The sequence below is a fragment of the Notechis scutatus genome, chromosome 4 (assembly GCF_049901735.1).
Source record: "Notechis scutatus isolate UNSWTSFEM ecotype Mainland chromosome 4, rNotScu1.2, whole genome shotgun sequence".
Lineage (NCBI taxonomy): Eukaryota > Metazoa > Chordata > Lepidosauria > Squamata > Elapidae > Notechis > Notechis scutatus.
Genome location: NC_142012.1, coordinates 52,461,793 through 52,481,000, shown reverse-complemented (window position 1 = coordinate 52,481,000; position 19,208 = coordinate 52,461,793). Strand labels below are relative to the sequence as shown.

Below are 19,208 nucleotides of genomic sequence, written 5' to 3'. Positions count from 1 at the left end.
AGGAAGGAAGGAAATTATGCAATTAAGGTACCCATAAAGATTTGTATTCATATAGCTAGTGGTAATACCAGTACCAATTAGGTCCTTAATTCTACTCCTCTGTGTAATTTCTTCACAGAAGACCAAGAGTTTGTGTATTTTACCCTCGCCAATGATTCTAACATGTTCTATTAAAAGAGCATCTCTAATGCTACTCGTTGCCTTGTTAGTTTGAAATAGCAAATTGTTTCTTATTTTCTTAAGTTATTTGACCATTCCCATTCTCTGCTAAATCTGGGATTCAAGGGGAAACAATGTCATATCAGCTAAAGGAAGACCTGAAGGGATGGGTTAGTGTTGAACATACAACCATGTAGTTGTATCTATCCATACCGATGATTGCTAAATGACACATTTCTTAACTTATGTAGATTTTTTAGCAATGCAGATTATGAACGCAACTTGAGAAGCAAAAAAATTTGTAAAGGGCCAGTAATTAAGTCCAGATTTACCCAGACTCAGTTTCGTTGCTTCATTTTGTCATTTTGAATGCAATATTTACCTGTGTGTCTGGTTTCCAAATCTTACTTTACTTTGATTGACTTCATCTTTAAACTCTTTTTTTTTTATATTCACAAAAAATACTTGTGAAGGATTCCTAATTTTTATCACACTTTTTGGACTTAAGATTTATTTTTATCAGCACTATAGGTATCATCTTAAGCCTTTCTCTTTTTTATTTTTTCCATTGAAAATAAGAGATAAAAATCTTTAAAATTCATTAATAAATATCCCTGCAAAGTCTTTTCTTAGTCTGTTATAAATATATTACAGGGAGTCCTAGTCACCGTTACAACAGCACTTTAAAAAAAGTGACTTATGGCCATTTTTCACACTTATGACTGTTGCAGCCTTCCCATGGTCACCTGATTTACATTCAATGTCTCACTTAGCAACTTAGCTCAATGGTGGTTGTAAGTTGAGACTACCTGTATTGGATGGGGTGGTGGAATTGGGACTACTGTGCTCATTCCTCTTGAATTCTTGCTAGAAAAGGTGAAGGATATTAACCCAATGAACAAATAAAATTAATAATTCAAGCATTTAAGGAATCACAAATAGGGGTGTGAATCTAAATATATAAAAGCAAAATACTCCTCACGCATCATCACAAAATCTCCAGAACCGTAAAGCCTACAAACTTGAAATTTGGGCACGTATGTTCCTCTTGGCTTCTAGGGGCTAAGAAAGGATTTTTCAAATGACCATCAGAGCATTTAGAGTATTTCCTATATTATTACTATTAACACGCTCTGATGCTAAGGAGTTCTACTCCCCCTCCCCACCTGGAAAGAAATATCTTCCAAATGCAAAACAGAAGCAGAGGAGAGGAGTTTCAGTTTCAGTGTCACAGCACCAAGCAGCTTTAGTACAGAAAAGTTGAGTTAAGCCCCGACCAGGCTCCTTGCTGTCTCCTTGCTCACACAGCAAATATTCTTTCCGTTTCCAAACAGCCCTCAACTCTCACACACTGACAGGATGCTAGGCAGATGAATACTGATGGATGCTGGTAGCCAGAGGCAGAATTTTTTCCCTCCTTATTTTCCTCCCCAAAACCAAACCCGACCACATAGTTTTGTAGCAGGTATTGAACTAGTAAACAATATTCAGAATAGACCTCTTTTTTCCTGGAAATACGTGACTGTTGACGATCGATTCTAAAGATAAAAATATTTTGGACCTTTTGGTTATGATGAAGATTAAATTCTTCAGTTTCATTGTTTAAAATTATTATTAAGTATTATTTTATTGGTTTTATATTAAATGCATTTCTTAGTGCTTAATAAACAGCATGTTGTCTGGGTATTTCATTTACTTAACAATATGAATTATTCTTAAATCTCCATCCTTTTTTTGCAGCCGTTGCTAAAATAAATTCCATGTTGGGTAGCATCCTGCACGCTCTGTTCTGTTTCATTTTCAGTGTCAGTCTTATCCATTTCTGCACCGTCTAGTATCTCCTTCACTATTTCTTCATCTCGCGGTGTATCTTCCATTTTTTCCCCAATATTGTGCGGAAATAATACTCGCTGCATGTCTTAAATTCCGCGGCTGCTTCTTCCAGAGAAGGCTACAGGCTGATCCAACTTTGAAACGTTGGGCTCCATTGGGGCCGTTAAGTCGAGGACTGCCTGGACTGCCTACCATGAAGGGTGCCACCTGCCAATCAGGGTTGGTAGTGATTGACAGCTTTCATTGTCTCCCAAATGTTATTCCAGTTTGTTCATTTGGCAACTTTGGCTGTCTCTCCTGCGAGCGCCTCCCCTTCCTCGCCGGCAGGGGGCAAGCGTGAGCCCGTTCAGGCAACGCGCGGCTCTTTCCCGTGGTATACTTCCGGGGAGGGGAGGAAAATGGCGCAGGAACCGGAAGTTCCGCCGCAGCCGGCGAGAGCCGCCGGCGCTAGAGCGGCCATGCGCTCGGTGAGCTACGTCCGCCGGGTGGCTCTCGACTTCGGCGGAAGCCTCTTCCCGCGCGCCGTCTCCCTGGGCGACGCCGACAACGACGCGGTGGGTCCCCGGGGGGGAGGGGAGCAGAGGGGGGCAAGTAGAGGCTTTGGCCGGTCTCTCTATCCTCTGTCTCTCTATCGTCTGTCTCTGGATATCTATTTTTGTAGTTCATCCACCGCATCAATATTTCCATCTACCCTCTGCCTTTATATATTACCTATCAGTGTCATCTATATATCAGCTATCAATATCATCTATCTCTCAGTATCTAGATCTCTAGAATCATTATATATGTATGTACGCATGTATGTATGTATGTATATACACGCACTAATATCTATTATCTATCATCTTTACATATCTAGATCTGTACTCTTTCTATATATATATATCAACTATCAATATCTATTTCTATATCTTTATATAAATATTATCTAGATCTCTAGAATCTTTATATATCAACTAATCTTATGTCATCTTTTTATATCAATATCTAGATCTCTAATCATATATATATATATATATATATATATATATATATATATATATATATATATATATATATATATATATATATATATATTAACTATCAATATCACTATTTCTATATCTTTATATATCAGTATCTATATAATATATAATATATATGACATCTAAATTTAGATATTAATGTCTATTGTCTATCATCTTTATCAATATCTAGATCTCTCTATATATCAACAATTAATATCTATTTCTATATCTTTATATAAATATCAGTAGATCTCTAGAATCTTTATATATCAACTAATATCTATTATCTATCTTTATATATCAATATCTAGATCTCTAGAATCTTTCTACACTGCTCAAAAAAATAAAGGGAACACAAAAATAAGATATCCTAGATCTGAATGAATGAAATATTCTTATTAAATACTTTGTTCATTACATAGTTGAATGTGCTGACAACAAACTCACACAAAAATTATCAATGGAAATCAAATTTAGCAACCCATGGAGGTCTGGATTTGGAGTTACACTCAAAATTAAAGAAAAAAAAACACTACAGGCTGATCCAACTTTGATGTAATGTCCTTAAAACAAGTCAAAATGAGGCTTAGTAGTGTGTGTGGCCTCCATGTGCCTGTATGACCTCCCTACAACGCCTGGGCATGCTCCTGATGAGGTGGCGGATGGTCTCCTGAGGGATCTCCTCCCACACCTGGACTAAAGCATCCCCCAACTCTTGGACAGTCTGTGGTGCAATGGAGGATGGAGTGAGGCATGATGTCCCAGATGTGCTCAATTGGATTCAGGTCTGGGGAAAGGGTGGGCCAATCCATAGCATCAATGCCTTCGTCTTGCAGGAACTGCTGACACACTCCAGCCACATGAGGTCTAGCATTGTCTTGCATTAGGAGGAACCCAGGGCCAACCGCACCAGCATATGGTCTCACAAGGGGTCTGAGGATCTCATCTCGGTACCTAATGGCAGTCAGGCTACCTCTGGTGAGCACATGGAGGGCTGTGCGGCCCCCTAAAGAAATGCCATCCCACATCATTACTGACACACTGCCAAACCGGTTATGCTGGAGGATGTTGCAAGCAGCAGAACGTTCTCCACGGCATCTCCAGACCCTGTCACGTCTGTCACAGGTGCTAAGTGTGAACCTGCTTTCATCTGTGAAGAGCACAGGGTGCCAGTGGCAAATTTGCCAATCTTGGTGTTCTCTGGCAAATGCCAAACATCCTGCACGGGGTTGGCTGCAAGCACAACCGCCACCTGTGGACGTCGGGCACTCATACCACCCTCATGGAGTCTGTTTCTGACTGTTTGAGCAGCCACATGCACATTTGTGGCCCGCTGGAGGTCATTTTGCAGGGCTCTGGCAGTGCTCCTCCTGTCCCTCCTTGTACAAAGGCGGAGATAGCGGTCGTGATGCTGGGTTGTTGCCCTCCTATGGACTCCTCCACGTCTCCTGATGTACTGGCCTTTCTCCTGGTAGCGCCTCCATGCTCTGGACACTACGCTGACAGACACAGCAAACCTTCTTGCCACAGCTCACATTGATGTGCCATCCTGGATGAGCTGCTGCACTACCTGAGCCACTTGTGTGGGTTGTAGACTCCGTCTCATGCTACCACTAGAGTGAAAGCACCGCCAGCATTCAAAAGTGATCAAACCATCAGCCAGAAAGCATAGGAACTGAGAAGTGGTCTGTGGTCACCACCTGCAGAACCACTCCTTTATTGGGGATGTCTTGCTAACTGCCTATGCTTTCCACCTGTTGTCTATTCCATTTACACAACAGCATGTGGAATTGATTGTCAATCAGTGTTGCTACCTAAGTGGACAGTTTGATTCCACAGAAGTGTGATTGACTTGGGAGTTACATTGTGTTGTTTAAGTGTTCCCTTTATTTATTTTTTTGAGCAGTGTATATATCAACTATCAATATCATGTCTTTACATACATATATAAATGTATGTATGTATGTATGTATCTCTAGATCTTTCTACATCAACTATCAATATCTATTTTTCTCTCTATCCTCTATCTTTGTATATGTATTACTATCTATCTCTAGAATCTTTCAATATTTATATATAAACTATATCATCTATTTCTGTTATCTATTGATATCATCTATCTCTGTATCATCTATTTCTATCTAGCATCTATATCACATAGAGGAATTGCCATCTCCCTCCCAGTGGGATTCTGGGCATTGTATGAATAAGCACCTCTGAGTCAGAAAAATAAAAGCCTTTTCTTGTTTACAGGGGTTTTAATGGGGCTATCCCAGCATCAAATTGATCAAACTTAAAATTTGATTGGTATAAATTAGCTTTTCAAGTTTACAATAGAGATCCTGACTTTTTATTATCAATTGCACAGTCAACCAGATGTTTAAACTGTGTTTGGCATTTTATCCACCTACTGAGTCCTCCCCAATGTGCCATTGGAGGATGTAAGCTCTTCGCAGTAAAGCTGCCTTTTGCAATTGACTGATGGTGAATTTGTCAATGTTAATAGTGTACCATTTAAATACACATAATCATAATCTTTCATTTGTGTATATAGAATAATTATAATATGTTCCATTATATTTCAGTATACATAATACTATTTTCTACTTTCTACTTCTTTTTCTAACACTTCATAAAACAACCACGTTAAAAATATTATATATCTATCCATCATCTCTTGTTCTTTTTAGAATTTCAACTCTTATTAACCGTTTGGTGAATCTTTCATGCTTCTCTGGTATCTTGTAACTCCTTTTTATCATGTTTATTTAATCTACTTCATGTCAGATCAGCTGCTGTTAAAGGCATTGTAGCTAATTCAATTAAACATAATTGGAGATTTGTTAATTGAGAAAAAATGAAGGGGAGCTGAAGAATTTAAAAACAATTGAATTAAAATTTGAATTAAAAATGTTAAAAAATCAAATTAAAAAAGGACATTTTATTAATGTTTTCTTTCTTTCTTTCTCTCCCTCCCTCCCTCCCTCCCTCCCTCCCTCCCTCTCTCTCTCTCTCTCTCTCTCTCTCTCTCTCTCCAGCTGAACGAACTAGTGGTAGGAGACACCAATGGAAAACTGTTTGTATACAAGAATGATGAAAGTCAACCTTGGACTGTGCGCTCCTGTCAAGGAATGGTGAGTAGAAGCGAAATCTAAAGATGTGACAGGGAAGGGAGGGGAAAAAAGGCATTTTTCAGAAGATAATGCCACTTCCTAACCATGAAGAAGAAACAGAAATAGCAGTGCGAGGGGGCGGAGGGGGAAAGGACACCAGAGGGAGCTAATTTTTCAGCACGGCTCTGTCTGTGGCATCGTGATGAAAAGGATGCTGGCTACCGTTGTTGAGAATCAGGGTGGTCTGAATCTGAATCAAGTGGGTTTAGATCCCTAGTAAAAAGGCTTGGTTGAAATTGACTCAATTTAAATCATAATTTTTAAAGAGCAACTGTCATCTCTGTCCCTCAGCGGCTCCTCCTATGACCCGCTGTTGACTCACCGACAGTCTCATTCACATTAATGGGACAGCTGGGGATGCAGCAGGTGAGGGACGTGGCGGGCAGCAGGTTGAGTGGATGCCCGCTAACAGGCGCTGCCATGGTGGATCTGAAATGACCGGTGCTCTTTAATAATATACTAGCTGGATACCCGTGTTTCTCTAGGAAACTGTGTGGTCAGGCTTAGTTTTTGGGGAGGAAAATAAGGAGGAAAAAATTGTGCCTCTGCCTACCAGCATCCATCGGTATTCATCTGGCTAGCGGTCCTGTCAGTGTGAGAGTTGGGGGCTGTTTGGAAACTGAAACAGTAGTTGCTGTGTGAGCAAGGAGACAGCAAGGAAGCCTGGGCATGGCTTAGCTCAACTGTTCTGTACTAAAGCTGCTTGATGCTGTGAAATTAAGACTGAAACTGAAACTCCTCTGCTTGTGTTTTGCATCTGGAACAGACTTCTTTTCGGGTGTGGAGGGGGAGTAGAACTCCTTAGTATCAGAGCCTAACAACAACAACAATAATAATAATAATAATAATAATAATAATAATAATAATAATAATAATAATAATAATAATAATAAACAAAATACTAATGCTCTGACAGTCATTTCGAGAAACCATTTCTTAGTGAGCACCTAGAAGCCGAGAGGAACATAGGGGCCAAATTTCAATTTGCAGGCTTTACGGTTCTGGAGATTTTGTGATGATGCGTGAGTGGTCTTTCGCTTTTAGATAGATTTGTAAGCTGCTTAGAAGGTTTTGCTTTCATTTTTACTGCTTGCCCTTCCTCCTCACACTTAGAGCCTTGTTGTAATGACGAGGCAGTCGAGTTGTTTGATCATGAACAACTGAATCATGATGATCTTTATTGGAGTATAGTCTTGCATTTATATACATTTTTAGTTATCCTCCATCATTGGTTAACTTTGGTTACTGCTTAACTTTCGTTACTGTTTAGTACAGTAATCCATACAATTAATTATCTCTAGTTAAAGTCTAACATATGTTTACTTCCCCTCTCTAATCCTCCTTTATCCATAGATTAGTGACTTTGTTTGCCTGAGTTGTACTTGCTTGGAAACATTCTTTATCTGAGGTTTGCCATCCGAGATTGGAACATTCCTGCAATTACAACTCTACAGAGCCTGGTGGTACAAATGCATTTCACTCCAATCAAACAGTCTGTAGTATACATAGATTTGCAAAACAATGGGATAAAGGAATGTTCCTGAACTTTGTTTCATGATTTATTTCACGGTTATTGTAAAATTGTGTGAATGCATCATCAATGCAGTATCTCGGCTTACAGAACTTGGATTCATGGAATTGAGTTGACCAAAAATGTAAATATTGCAGGATATACAGCCTCGTGCTACATAACTAAGCTCCATTTCATGTTGAATAAACTAAAATTATTAATGTATCTTAAATAGAAAAGTATAGATAGATTTTTAACTCCAAAAGCATTTTATTGAAATAAATTTGATAACAATAAAAAAATCTGATTTAAATAAAAGAAATTCAATTTAAATATTTAAAAATCCAATTTTTTTAAAAAAACCATGATTTTTATCCACCCTGTTGGGAATTGGAATTGCCAAACTGAAGAGGACTAATGTTTACAAACTGGAGAACAATTCTGCTGTAAAGATTTTGGGCTTATTTTGAGGCCTGTCCTTCTAGGCTCACCTGTATGGCTTTTACCAGCAATACTCCTGGTTTCTTTGTGTGTGTGTGTGTGCACGCGCACACACACACACACACACACACACACACTGTATTGATTCGCGTAACTTCTTCTTTATCCTTGTTTTCCTGTTGCTCTTTATGTTTTTTGGAAGGGGGACCATGCCTGCAAATCAAACTAATGCTTTCCTTTTTCAGCTCACCTGCGTTGGCGTTGGAGACGTCTGCAATAAGAAGAAGGTATCTGCTTTTAAAATAAAAAAAACATCCTCCTAATTCTTTGTGTGTATACATATGTCTTTGTGCTATGTAGCAGAGTATCAAACACTTCCAACTTCCCTTTCCAGCTGAGGGAGAGGAACAAGGTAATAATATGCGAAGACATCTTTTGATTCCATCGTTAAAAGTTGTTTTAACGGTTGGCCTCCAATTTTAATCATGGTTGCATCTAGCTGAGGTTGCCTTTGGGACACCTTAGGAAATTGTCATGCTGCTCTAGAAAACTTAAAACTTTGCTTGTTCTAGAGGAGGGAAACAAGGGAAGCTCATTTTGACTGATGGCTTCTTTGGAAACAGAGCAGATATTCTTCAGAGGTGTTTCTGATCTTAGGTTAGGAATAGGCCATACAGAAGCTTAAGCAGAATGGCATAATTTCCTTTTTTTATAATTATTACTTTATAATATAAAATACAAAAGAAAACAATAGGAAAATAATGGAAGGAGAGGGAAAGGAAAAATGTAGGGAAAGTTGGAAAAAGAAAGAAAAGGCGTTGAGTTCCAACTTCCTTTAATGCCGTAGAATAAGAAAATAGCATTAAACCTTCAATGTTTTACTTTTACATAATAGTATAAACTAGCCATTTCTAGAACAACAAACCTGTCTCATCGGTAAAACCCAAAATCCAAGTTGTTGTGTTTTTTTTTTCACCTCGAGCACAAAGTCCAGAATATTTGTTTCCAAATAGAAACAAAGATAATAGTGTTTTTTTCTTTCATCAAAGCAGTCAATTTAGCCCTCTCTGCTAACTCCCATCTGTTTTTGCAGCCCTTCGTCCGCTGTGGGAGTCAAAGCCTCCTTCCATTTTTGGGCATAAAATAATCTTGCTGCCGTCAACATAATGTAACATCAAAGTTCCAAATCTTTTTTTTTTTCCCCAAATCTTTTTCCATTAAACCCAAAAAGAAAATTTCCGGATTTATTTTTATATTTACTTTTGAGAATCTTCGGTATTAAAGATGTGAATCTGCTCCAATATTTCTTGGCTTTTTCTCACCTGTATAATTTCCATCAGGTTGATTGTGGACCGTGTTTTAAAAACTTGGGAGGGATCCTAAGCAACTAAGTTATAAATGGATGTTCTGTGATCCATCCCAGAGCCTCCTCCAGACTTTTGGGTTACTCCCGTATTTTGCAAAGGGTTTCAAAACTACCATAAGCATTCTTCGTGGCTCAGCCACCTAAGCCAATGAAATCATAACTGCCATCACAAGAACCTTTATGACGGCACCAATTACGGCTACTGGGTGGATTTGTTACTGCAGAATCAGGATAATATGAAAAACAAATGGAGTCTAGAAGTGTTTTTTTGCAATATAAGGCTGATGCAATGAAGATGAATCACCATTGGTACTGCCTCTTTAAGACTGAGGATCTGTTCTACCCCTTTAAGAGGTGTTATATAAGGCAGCAATTAGAGGGTGTTTCCTCTCTCCTTGTGTCCAGTATCCATTGCAGAGTTCTCTGTGTAGAGTTAAAAAGGCTGACTGCTTGTCAGGTATTTTGCCTACCACATATTTCTGTATGTCTTGTATATAAACCACTGTTAAATGTCTAAGTCTCTTGTGTGCTGTGTTTTGCTCTGGATGGTCTCGTAATAGTAGTCACGCTGCAAACGCTCTGACAGCTTTGTGAACTAAAAGCTCCACTTATTCGCCCAGCTGGCTACTCCTTACTTAATTCAGGCTTTCCTTTGCCAGAATTTGGTTGTCGCGGTGAGTGCCGAAGGTTGGTTTCATCTCTTTGACCTCACGCCTCCCTCAAAGCACGGGGATGCGCTGGGCCACCACGAGCTCCTCAACCCAGATGATCCAAAGCTGGCATTTAAGCAGCACATACCAGCCAACACCAAAGTTATGCTGATTGATGATATCGGTGAGTGGGAGGTCCCTTTGAAACAGAAGCAGCTTTTCAAAGCGTAAGGATCGAGCATAGGTATGTGGGAAAAGCAACGCAGGTTCGTAGAATAGAATAGAACAGAACAGAACAGAACAGAATTCTTTATTGGCCACGTCTGATTGGACACACAAGGAATTTGTCTTGGTGCAAATGCTTTCAGTATACATAAAAGAAAAGATACATTCATCAATTGTCAAGAATCATAAGGTACAACATTTAATAATAGTCATAGGGTACAATCAGCAATCAAATCATACTAGGAAACAGTCACTATAAATCATTAGGATACAAGCGACAAAGTGTCATACAGTCACAAGTGGGAGGGGATTGGCAATAAGGAGTGATGAGAAGATTAATAGTAATCACGAGGATAAGTAGAAATGGAATAAAATCTCCTTTTCCTCTTTTCTTTTTCTTCTCATTTCTTTTTTCTTCTCCTTTTTCTTCTTTCTTCTCTTCCTCTTCTCCCTCCTACTCCCTTTTCTTCTTTCTTTTCTTCCTCTTCTTTTTATTGTCTTTCCCTCCCTTCTTCTCCTTCCTCTTTGAAAAAATGAAACTAAAATCTTAACCAGTGGAACAAAATCTACAAATTATAGTTTAGCAACATAGCTTTTAATTGACTTTTAAAGAAATTAAAGCACAGTTTAATTGCCTTGAGAATTAATTTGAATCATTAGAACAGAATTAAGCATATCAGCTTCAGAAATCATTTCCTTTTATTGCAAAAAAAGATATTTATTTTTCGTTCTGTCTTATATTAAGCTTTTGGAAATAAGTAAATGTCCTAGGCCATTGATTTAAAAAGAATTGATTATGGGAGGGCCCATTGTATGATATTTTGGAACAAACGAGAGGGATTCCTTTTCTTTCTCCTTGATTTTCTACAATTGGTTCTTCCACGACACAAGTGCGTGAGTCTGCTTTGCGTTCTCCGCAGATGGAGATGGAAGAAATGAACTGGTGATAGGCTACACTGACCGCGTGGTGCGAGCCTTCCGCTGGGAGGACTCGCCCGAGGGTTCCGATAGTCTCTCTGGACAACTGGTGCTGCTGAAAAAATGGCTGCTGGAAGGACAGGTAGGACACGAGGATAGAATGACAGCATAGAAGTTTCACCAATAGTGGCGTGGTGGCCTAGAGGTGGAGCTCTCGCCTCACAATCAGGAGGCTGTGAGTTCGATCCTAGGTAGAGGCAGATATTCCTCTCTGGGCACAATATAGTAAATATCTGCTGGGAAAAAAAACCTCTGCATTGGCGTCAGGAAAGGCATCTGGCCAGGAAATACTCACCTCTGTTCAGTTACCCATCCAATCAGTAAACATTTATCTGCATTCAGTTGCCCAGACTCCATCCTGCAAGGGATTATGGGGTCATTAGAAGATGATGATGATGATTCTCTAGGTATGTGAGTTCAATCCTAGGTAGATATTTCTCCCTCTGGGCACAATATAGTAAATATCTGCTGAACGAAAACACCGCATCGGGGACAGGAAGGGTGCCTAGCCAGGAAACACTCTGCTAGCTCCATTCAGTTGCCCAGACTCCACCCCACAAGGGATTATGGGGTCGTTAAAAGAGGATGATGATAGTTTCATAAATCAATAAATCCAGAGAATGGAACAGAGAGTTGAAAAAAATTCCTAACCTTTAGACAGAGAGGAAGACACGCAGGAGGTATAAATGATTTGATTCAGAATAGAGCTGGAAAGGAAGTCTGTCTAGTCTAGCTTCCTCCCTTTACCATTCCTGATAGATGGCAGTCCAGTCTCTTCTTGAAAGCCTCCAGGGATGAAGCTCCCACAATTTCCGAAGGGTTGATTGTTCTCACTGTCAGAAAATGTATCCTTATTTCCAAGTTGAATCTCAATTCCAACCATTGTTTCTTATCCTGCCCTCTGACGCTATGGGAAATAACTTGACCCCCTCTTCTTTGTGGCAGCCGATATCAAAGACATAGAACCATCAAGGAAAAGGAAGAAAAATTAACCCCTGCCACAATGAGGGTTCAGGAGAAGAAAGGGAAAAAGAGGGAGGGAGGGAAGGAAGGAAGGAGATGGGAATGGGAAAGAAGAAAAAGATAAGGAGGAGGCAAAATAAAATGAATGAGGAAAAAGAGGATGAGAAAGAAGGAAAAACTGGAAGGAGGAAAAATAAAAGAAAAATGGAACCATAATAAAGGAAGGAAAAGTTAGAGAGGAAGGAAGGAAAAATAGGAAGGAGGGAAAAGGGAAGGAAGGAAGGAGATGGGAATGAGAGAAGAAAACGGAAGGAAAAATAGAAGGGATGAAGGAAAAGATAGGAAGAGAAAGAAGGAAAAGGAAAACTAAAGGAAGGAGAAATGGACAACGAAATAGATAGGGGAAGGAAAAGTTAGGGAGAGAGGAAGGAAGGGAGGGAAAGGAGGAAAAGATAGGGAGGAGGAAAAATGGAAGGAAGGAAGGAAGGACTAAAGTGCAGGGCATGGGTCAATAGTGGTGATAGCTGTAATGGACGTTCTCTGAGGTGACGATGAGCCTTTGATTCTTTTCCTTGGTGAGGACAGGTGGATAGCCTCTCTGTGAACTCAGGGGCCGATGGCTCTCCTCAGATGATGGTGTCCCAGCCAGGCTGTGGATATGCGGTCTTGCTCTGCAACTGGAAGCAAGAGGAGCAGCCTCCCATAGAGACCGGGAACGGTTCTGCATCTAGCAGGTGAGGTAGCCCAGAATCCCCGAGGGACAATGCCTAGTGAGACCCAGCCGGTTAGCAACCTCTTGTGGTGGTTGGGCAGCCCAAAGGTCACTTTGCTCTTCCCGGATGTACTCCTGTGTCGCCGTTTCCCGCGGCGGGCATTTTATTCTCACGCTCCTCCAAATCGAGACTTGCGGCAGTGCTGTCGGTGCACCCTCCACTGAAGCAAGCCAGGACGATGGGTGGCTTCTTTTAAAGGGGATGCCAACCGCCCGAGCGAGAATGTCTACCCTCCAAACTCTCAGCGTTGGGTCTTAAAAAAAGCCATTCTCTGTTGTGGCCTGTCGGCCGCTGGCCCCCAGAAGTCCAGAGGAGGTGTGGCAGCCAGGATCAGCATCAAGGCAACCTGAGAGCTCCGAGGGGGAAGAGGGAATGGAGCTGGCAGAGAGAGGGAGGCCATCAGCCCTCAGATGGAGAGTCAGCAGCCCCCAGATTTGGAGGTGGCTGATGAAGAAGAAGAGGAACAGCTGGGTCCAGTGCCTGACGCATGGATATGCAGAAGGCAGAGAGAGGAGAGCAGTGGAAATCTATAGGCCGGTCCTTGGGAGGGAAGAGCCACTGCTGCTAGCGAGGCCCCACCCTAGTTCTGGGGATAAAAGGCAGGGGGTGGAGACGAATAGATGTGGTAGGCTTGTTAGCCTGCTGTGGGAGAGAGACTTTGCCGGGGCTGCTGGCGCTTCTAATAAAGGAATTCTTGATTTAACTACAGAGTGTTTGTCGTATTTGGGAGCCGGGTCAGAACATTCTCTTTCTACCAAACGACAGGATAATCCTGTTGTCCCGTTTGACCTTCTGCATTTCTTTACTACTCTTTAGGGAAGGCCCCATCCGGGATGTGGTTCATCATCAGACATCAGGTAGAATTCACAACAAGAATGTTTCCACTCATCTGATTGGAACCATTGGCAGAGGTAAGTGATAGATGTTCGAGTCTTTGGGGAATTTTTTTTTTTTTTTAGAAAATATACTGGATTTCCAGCAAGATGAAACGCAAAAGCTTAATCTCTCCATGGCTTAGACTAGAGTTGGCCCCCACACTTGGCGACTTTAAGACCTGTGGACCTCAACTCCCAGGATTCTCCAGCCAGCTGTGACCAAATGACCAGCCCTTAGAAGACCCCTCAATAATTTCAGCTACTCCAGAACGCAGTAGCACAAGCAGGGATGCACTTGCCTTGCTGACAAAAAGAGGTTGCAAATTGTGACCATGGACCATAGGAGGAGACCCAGCTGCCAAGCCATTGAGCAGTGATCGTGTGACTATGCTGCTGGTGGGACAGTCCTAAGTGCTTGCACTTATTTCCTGAGGCCATTGCAATTTTGCTGTGGTTAAATGAACAGTTATAAATTGAGGACTATATGTTCTAAAAATTGGAATGGAATATCAGAATATAGAATAGAATATCAGAATGCACAGTGAATAGAATAGAGTAGAGTAGAGTAGAGTAGAATAGAATAGAATAGAATAGAATAGAATAGAATAGAATAGAATAGAATAGAATAGAATAGAATAGAATAGAATAGAATAGAATAGAATAGAATAGAATAGAATAGAATAGAATAGAATAGAACAGAATAGAACAGAATAGAATAATATCAAAAAATAGAATAGAATAAAGGAATATGGAATAGAATAGAATAAGGAATAGAGTAGAGTAGAGTAGAGTAGAGCAGAGCAGAGTAGAGTAGAATAGAATAAAATAGAATGGGAAATTTTTGCTTGCTATTTCATATGTTTTCCTGATCTATTCCATATGTTTTGTTGCGCTTGTGTGAACACATTCTAGCTATTAGCTTCTTTGCCCAAAATCAATTCCTGGGAGTCCTTCATGTCATGGCGTGGCTCCGTATCACAAAAGAATAAAATGTGTCTTTTTGTAAACACACCTAAACACGTCTGTATTACAGTGCAGCAGAAAAAGGTTCTTCAAACGGGGTACATTAGAGTAGGGTAGGGTAGAGTAGAATAAGAATAATTCCTTATTGGACAGCTGTGATTGGACACACACACACAGGGAATTTGTCTCTGCTACATATGCCCTCAGTAAAGGGCTAACTTTCCTAACCTGCCTCTTGCATTTTTTTTTTTCTCTGCAGGTTGTTCAAAGGAGCACAAAGGCCTGGGTCTGTTCGCACTGTGCACTTTAGATGGTAAGTCTTGATTTTCTTGGAATGAGGATGGAGATAGGAAGAGAGATGCAGCTGTAGCCAAGCTTTTCAAATTGTTGGTGCCAAAATCACAATTCAGTTGTCTCTAAAACCAAAACCGTCTCGATATTACGCTTTCCCAAAGCTAAAAGTAAAAATGGGGTATTCCTGAAGAAATAAAATGTTTTCCCAATCCACAACGGTTGAATTATGCGCGTAGATGAATGTAGCAGATAAGGACCATTTTTTTCCCCTTCACTTGCCTAAGCTTTACATGTGCGCGATTTCTTGTTTTCTGCCACCACCACCCGCCCCCATTTTCCACTTGCGCAGCCTGGTTGCGAATAGGCCACTGCGTGACAGCTGGCCATGGTCCACAGGTGGGGGACACCTGATTTATATAATCTGCCCTTCTTGGCATTCCCATAGCAGCCTACCAAGGGTTGAAACACTTCAAGTGTCAGGATTCCGGCACTTAACCCCATTTAAATCATGAGTCTCGAGCCAAACTTCCAAAACTTCAAAAGGATTTATTGGGAGTTAACATGCCAGCACTGCCTGGGTGTAGCCGACTCTGAGATACATCATTCATTGTCACCCTTGACCCTGGTTTTCCCCCCACCCCCTGGGTTTATCGTAATCCATATTCTCCAACGGGACACGTCCATAGCCCAGAGTCATCGATCAGGCTCTCCAGTTAGAATTTTGCACGGCAGAAACGTAGGTCATCTAGTTACTATCTTTGAAAACATTTGTGGAATGCACTTTCAGTTTTGCAAGCTGCTGCACTTCTCCCCCCTCCCTACAGCTTAATAGTTGAAACGCTATTAAGGTGGGGTTTCCCCCCCTTCCAGGAACCCTGAAGCTCATGGAAGGAGCAGACAAGCTGCTGTGGTCTGTACAAGTGGACCATCAACTTTTTGCTCTGGAAAAACTGGACGTCACGGTAAGTTTGTGCCTAGCTGACCAGCACTTGGGGCAAACGAGGTGTATCCAGGCACGGAAGGACTGTCAGGGAACCATCTCTCAGTGAGAAATCAGAAGAAAAAAAAGCCTTTGTAAAGTTCTAGGTATCATTTTCTTGAGATAACGATGCCTCTGTGTAGGTAATCCTTGACTTACAACAGTTTACTTAGTAACCATTCAAAGTGACATCCGTGATAAAAGTGACGAATGACCATTTTTCGCACTTACGACCGATGCAGCCTCCCTCAGGAGATCAAAATTCTATTCATTTCCCCGCCTGCACCTGGCCTGGCCCCTGGTCTTTTTGAAACTATAGTCCTGCCCTGCTCTCTTTTAACAGCTGAGACAGTCTGATTTACAAATGTTATAGCCTCTTACATTCTTCTCTTGCTGCCTTTGTTGCGTTCCCCGACTCGGGTATCGTGGACAGAGAAAGAGACAGGAAGAGAGAGACAGGGAGATAGAGGAGGGAGGGAGGGAGGGAGAAAGAGAGAAGACAGGGAGGGAGAGAAAAGGAGAGAGAGAGCATGGCTGCCTTTCTGACAGGCAACTTCTTTCTAAGTAAGTTTCCTTCCCTTTTAGGGAAACGGTTATGAGGAGGTGATCGCTTGCGCTTGGGATGGACAGACGTACATCATCGATCACAACCGGACAGTGGCCAGGTTCCAAGTGGATGAAAACGTCAGCGCCTTCTGTGCCGGTGAGCGACTCCCTGGCCGTTTTCTAACTCACAGGTCTGCCAACCTGCCCCCTCCCCAGGACTAGACCACTTCCAAGGTCCCTTCCGGTTGATTTTGAGGATTTGGGCAGCATGCATTCTGAAGACAGATTTACCCTTGATTATAAAGGAATGGGACATTTCCCCCCAAACTTTACATCCTACGTAGAAATTCCTTTCCAGGAGGAGGAAAAAATGCCTTTGCAGCTGCCAGCCATTGTGTACAGTTGAATTATGGGAGATTGATTCTTCCCACTCAGATTCTTTCCTAATGGGCTGCGCTTCTGCAGAATAGAGATGCCGCCCCTTGTTTTGACGGCTCCTGTGGACCAGCTATATATATTTCTAGATTAAATGACACATTTGCTTGGTGGCCTCACAGGATTTGTAAAGTTGTTTAGGGATTTCGGCAGGCCTCGTCATCAGATATTTATTTTTTGGGGGGTCTCAAATTCTGGCGGCCCTTCTGCTTTTAACAATTTTAACAATCTCTCCAGGCTTCTATTCTTGTAAAGGAGACTATAACAGCCCTTGCTTGGTCTACGTCAGTTTCAACCAGAAGATCTACATCTATTGGGACATCCAGTTAGAAAGGATGGAGTCCACCAATTTGCTGAAGACGCTAGAAAATAATTTAGAATGCGGAGAACTCATGCTTCGGCTGGATGTAGGTAGGTTTCTTTGTGGTTTCTACCAAAGTAGGTTTCTTTGTGGTTTTTACTAGGGTTTCACCGAGCAACTATCCAGTAGCTGACTTCGGGGGTGGGGTGGGGAGATAAGATATAGGATCTTTTCACTTATTATCAGAGATGCCCCGAGGATTGTAACATCAGACATCACGGCTGTAACGAAGAGTATCAACATCCTGGCATCATTTCCTGGAGGCTGGTTTCCTGGACCATCTTTATTTATTCCCCTTAAAACAGCTGAACTTTCCATCTTTTTTAAGGCAGGATTATTTGTGATGGAGAAAGGGACTCTGTTGATTTTATTTTTTTGCTTTAGTTCAGTATGCCTGGGCATCCATCTTACTGTCACCTTCATTATTTAGACGTTACTCCTAATTATCGAGATAATTTTTTGACAGATTAAAGCATTGTGAAGATTCTGAATTTTTTTTAAAAATGAGAAACACTGGGGCATCCTGGGGCAGTGATCCACTAGGTTTCTGAACTAATCCCGAGCATGGATTTCCATACACTGGAGAAATCGATGGGAATCTATTCACCTGAAGCCACAAGGAGTCTGCAAATTGCAAAAAAAAAAAAACCTTATATCCACCCCCACCCCATCTCACCTTCCCTATTTGTGCATAGAGATGGTTATTACAGGTTGCCACTTATCACAAATCACTGCAGTTAAGTTAGTAATGTTAAGTGAATCCTACTTCCTCATTAACTTTGCTTGTCAGAAGGCCACAAAAGGGGATCACCCCAGGGACACTGCGACCGTCATAAATACGAGCCAGTTGCCAGGCGTCTGTTGATCACATAATCATTGGGGGACGCTGCGAAGGTTGTAACTCGGGCATAAGTCCCTTTTTGTAACTTTGAATGGTCACTAAATGAATTGTTGTAAGTTGAGGACTACCAGTACTTTTCCTCAGTGCCATGTAGAGTGCCTCTCTTAAGTAACAGTGTCTCTTCCCCTTTTTTCATAGCCAAAGATGACGTTTCGGCTGTCAAAGATCTGATTCACAAGACCTTATACTTTTCCAAGAAAGTAATTTAAATAGTCTCGGCCACGAAGAAACTTCCATCTCCAGTACTCTGGGCATGCTCATTGGGACTCTGTTCCAGTCCTGCAGGTGCATCATCGGGAACGAGACGCTCACAACGGAAGATTTATGAGCCCTGGTGGCACAGTGTGGCATTGCAGGCTGACTCTGCCCACTGCCAGCAGTTTGATACTGAGTGGCTCAAGGTTGGCTCAGCCTTCCCTCCTTCTGAGGTCAGGAAGAGGAGGAGCCAGATTGGGTTTGTTTTGGGGGGGGGGAAGAGGCTGACTCTGTAAAACGGCTTAAGAGGGCTGTGAAGCGATATAAGTCTTTTTAAATGCTATTGCTACTATATCATCTCCCTCTTTCCTTAGATGAAAAATGCAAGGTTGTGCATGTAAACGTCTGCGTGTATATGTGTAAATATATCGTTGGGATGAATCTTGTGTTACTTATTTTCTTCCCCTTGTTAGTTACGGGCTTTTAAGGAAAGTTTCAGTAAAGAAAAGTCTGGACAGAGGCCTCCTCATTCGATTTGTAACGTTCCCCTTATTCCAAGTTATTGCTCCTATTCCAGAAGA

The 19,208-nt window shown here is 41.4% G+C and overlaps 1 protein-coding gene across 3 annotated transcripts; it reads left to right on the top strand.

Annotated features, from left to right (window-relative positions):
• Positions 1-2,321: 2,321 nt before the first annotated feature.
• Positions 2,322-19,068, top strand: ITFG2 (integrin alpha FG-GAP repeat containing 2). Of its 3 annotated transcripts, none has more exons than XM_087963477.1 (12): positions 2,322-2,459; positions 6,038-6,133; positions 8,369-8,410; positions 10,149-10,323; positions 11,285-11,424; positions 12,891-13,039; positions 13,895-13,989; positions 15,176-15,229; positions 16,081-16,172; positions 16,775-16,892; positions 17,408-17,581; positions 18,571-19,068. In XM_087963477.1, exons 1-12 carry the CDS (start codon positions 2,391-2,393, stop codon positions 18,639-18,641), a joined length of 1,275 nt encoding a protein of 424 aa, XP_087819603.1. In that variant the 5' UTR covers positions 2,322-2,390; the 3' UTR covers positions 18,642-19,068. The 3 variants fall into 3 exon arrangements, with proteins under 3 accessions (XP_087819603.1, XP_087819602.1, XP_026545063.1); XM_087963476.1 differs by having other exon boundaries at positions 2,322-2,546; positions 17,408-17,577; XM_026689278.2 differs by having other exon boundaries at positions 2,322-2,546.
• The last annotated feature ends 140 nt before the right edge of the window (positions 19,069-19,208 follow it).